Genomic DNA, 1952 nt, shown 5'->3' on the forward strand with positions numbered 1-1952 from the left:
GGGTGAGTAAAATGTCTACACATGTAATTAAATATTATCCAGCCTTTACAAAGAAGGAAATTCTGCTACTCCATAGACTAACCTTGAGGATATTATGCTAGGTGAAAGAGGCCAGGCACCAAAAGATAAATGTTATATGATTTTATTGGCATAGGTACCTGGACTAGTCAGATCAATAAAAACAGAAAGTAGATTGGTGGCTACCAGGAGTGAGGGAAGAGAGTAATAGTGGGTCATTATGTCCTGAGTTAAAAGTTTACTTGGAAAGATAATGGTTTCTGGAGATGGATGGTGGTCATGACTTCATAACAGTGTGAAAATAATGTCCACTTTAAGATGGGCAGAGTGGGTAAATTTTATGTTGTATTTTATGACAACAATAATTTTTATAAATACATCATCTGTGACTACAGTCTTCTTCAGACTTGGTTGGAGCTGGAAAATGTGCTTGAAAACTGACCCATGCATTTGAGAAGACTTCCATGGCCCACTGGCTATGGGTGGTAGGCTTCACTCCTCCTGCTGTGCTCACCCACAGGACAAATTGGACTCACACATGGTAGTTTGCTTCCCCCACAGTGAGTAACCCAAGAGCAAACAAGAGCAAAAGTCTCAAACCCAGGTGCCTTCATCTTTGGAGAACCAAATCCCAAAGGCATCATCTTGACTGTGTGCTATTCGTTATATAAGCCAACCTGGGTTTACTCTGGGAAGCAGCCCCAAAAAACACGAAAAGTGGGAGGTGGAGATTGGCTATCTCAGAGACTTTATTCCACACATAGTTAATAATGAGAACATAAAGACCCAGTTCACTTGCTTCATTTCCATGAAGTGAAATGAATAGTGACCCTAAGAACTGGTTGTTGTTGTTGTTGTTGTTGTTGTTGTTGTTGTTGTTGTTGTTTGGAAATGAAGTCCCTGTGTATCCCAGGTTAGCCTTGAACTTATGATCCTCCTGCCACAGCCTCTCAAGTGCTGGAATGAGAGGTATATGCCCTCGTGCCTGGCTCATCTCTGGTTTCTGTTTAGACTCTCTCCAGTTTCCCGATAACCAACTTCTGCTGTGTCCCAACCATCTTCCGGCTGCTAGTTCAGGAGGATCTGACCAGGTATGGTCCATCATGTGGGGCTGTGAGGAGCTGATGATACACATACACTACAGGGGAGACCACACACACAGCACCTGCTCTTGGGGCAACTTAGAGCACAGGGAAGTTAACCCTGTAGACCTTTGGGGCATCTGTACCCATGCAAGGCTGCTGGAGGGTAGGAGGAGATGGGCCCTGACTGGGTGGCCAACCTTTCATGCCTGAGATAGGTACAAGTTTCAGAGTCTGAAACACTGTTTGACCGGGGGAGAAGCTCTCAATCCTGATGTGCGGGAGAAGTGGAAGAGCCAGACGGGTCTGGAGCTCCATGAAGGCTACGGGCAATCAGAGACGGTGAGCACCGGGCCAGCCCCTGCCTTTATAGCAGCCCTCAGGCATCTGAGGGTCATGGCCTACAGCACCTCCTGCCTTTGTAACTGTCCTCTCTCTGACACTTGTCTCCAGAGAAAAACATGGACAGTGAAGCTCTAGTAACAAAACTCTGTCAGCTTTTCATCCTTTTGGTTTTAAAGTAATTTTCCAGTTGTCCCAGCAAACAACTCTCCTAGGTAGAGGTATTGTCTAACTCCGCCAGAACAATACACACCTGTCCCTAATGGAGCCCCAAATCCTAAGCAATGTCCCCTACAGCTACTGGGGCACAGATGGGGGTATCAGTTGTATCTTCTGGCTTAGTGATAATATACAAAGTTCTTTGTGTGAGTTCACATTAGTGTGCTCTGTAAATGTTTGTTGACTTGGAAAGAAGAGAGGAGAAAAAGAAGAAAATGAAAAGAAGGACAGTAGGATAAATGAATAGATGGATGGATGGATGGATGGATGGATGGATGGATGGATGGATGG

At 45.0% G+C, this 1952-nt stretch overlaps 1 protein-coding gene across 12 annotated transcripts in view; it reads left to right on the forward strand.

Moving 5' to 3' along the window:
* Positions 1 to 1703, forward strand: part of Acsm5 (acyl-CoA synthetase medium chain family member 5) — a 15143-nt gene extending 13440 nt beyond the window's left edge. For 9 of the 12 annotated variants that reach the window (XM_023704403.1, XM_023704398.1, XM_023704401.1 and 6 more), the window contains 2 exons: positions 1030 to 1109; positions 1319 to 1703. In XM_023704403.1, the coding sequence (XP_023560171.1) occupies positions 1030 to 1109; positions 1319 to 1580 (342 nt within the window). In that variant the 3' untranslated portion in view covers positions 1581 to 1703. The other 3 variants (XM_023704408.1, XM_023704407.1, XM_023704406.1) reach the window with 2 other exon arrangements.
* The last annotated feature ends 249 nt before the right edge of the window (positions 1704 to 1952 follow it).

This window comes from Octodon degus, unplaced genomic scaffold, assembly GCF_000260255.1.
Source record: "Octodon degus isolate 3935 unplaced genomic scaffold, OctDeg1.0 scaffold00195, whole genome shotgun sequence".
Lineage (NCBI taxonomy): Eukaryota > Metazoa > Chordata > Mammalia > Rodentia > Octodontidae > Octodon > Octodon degus.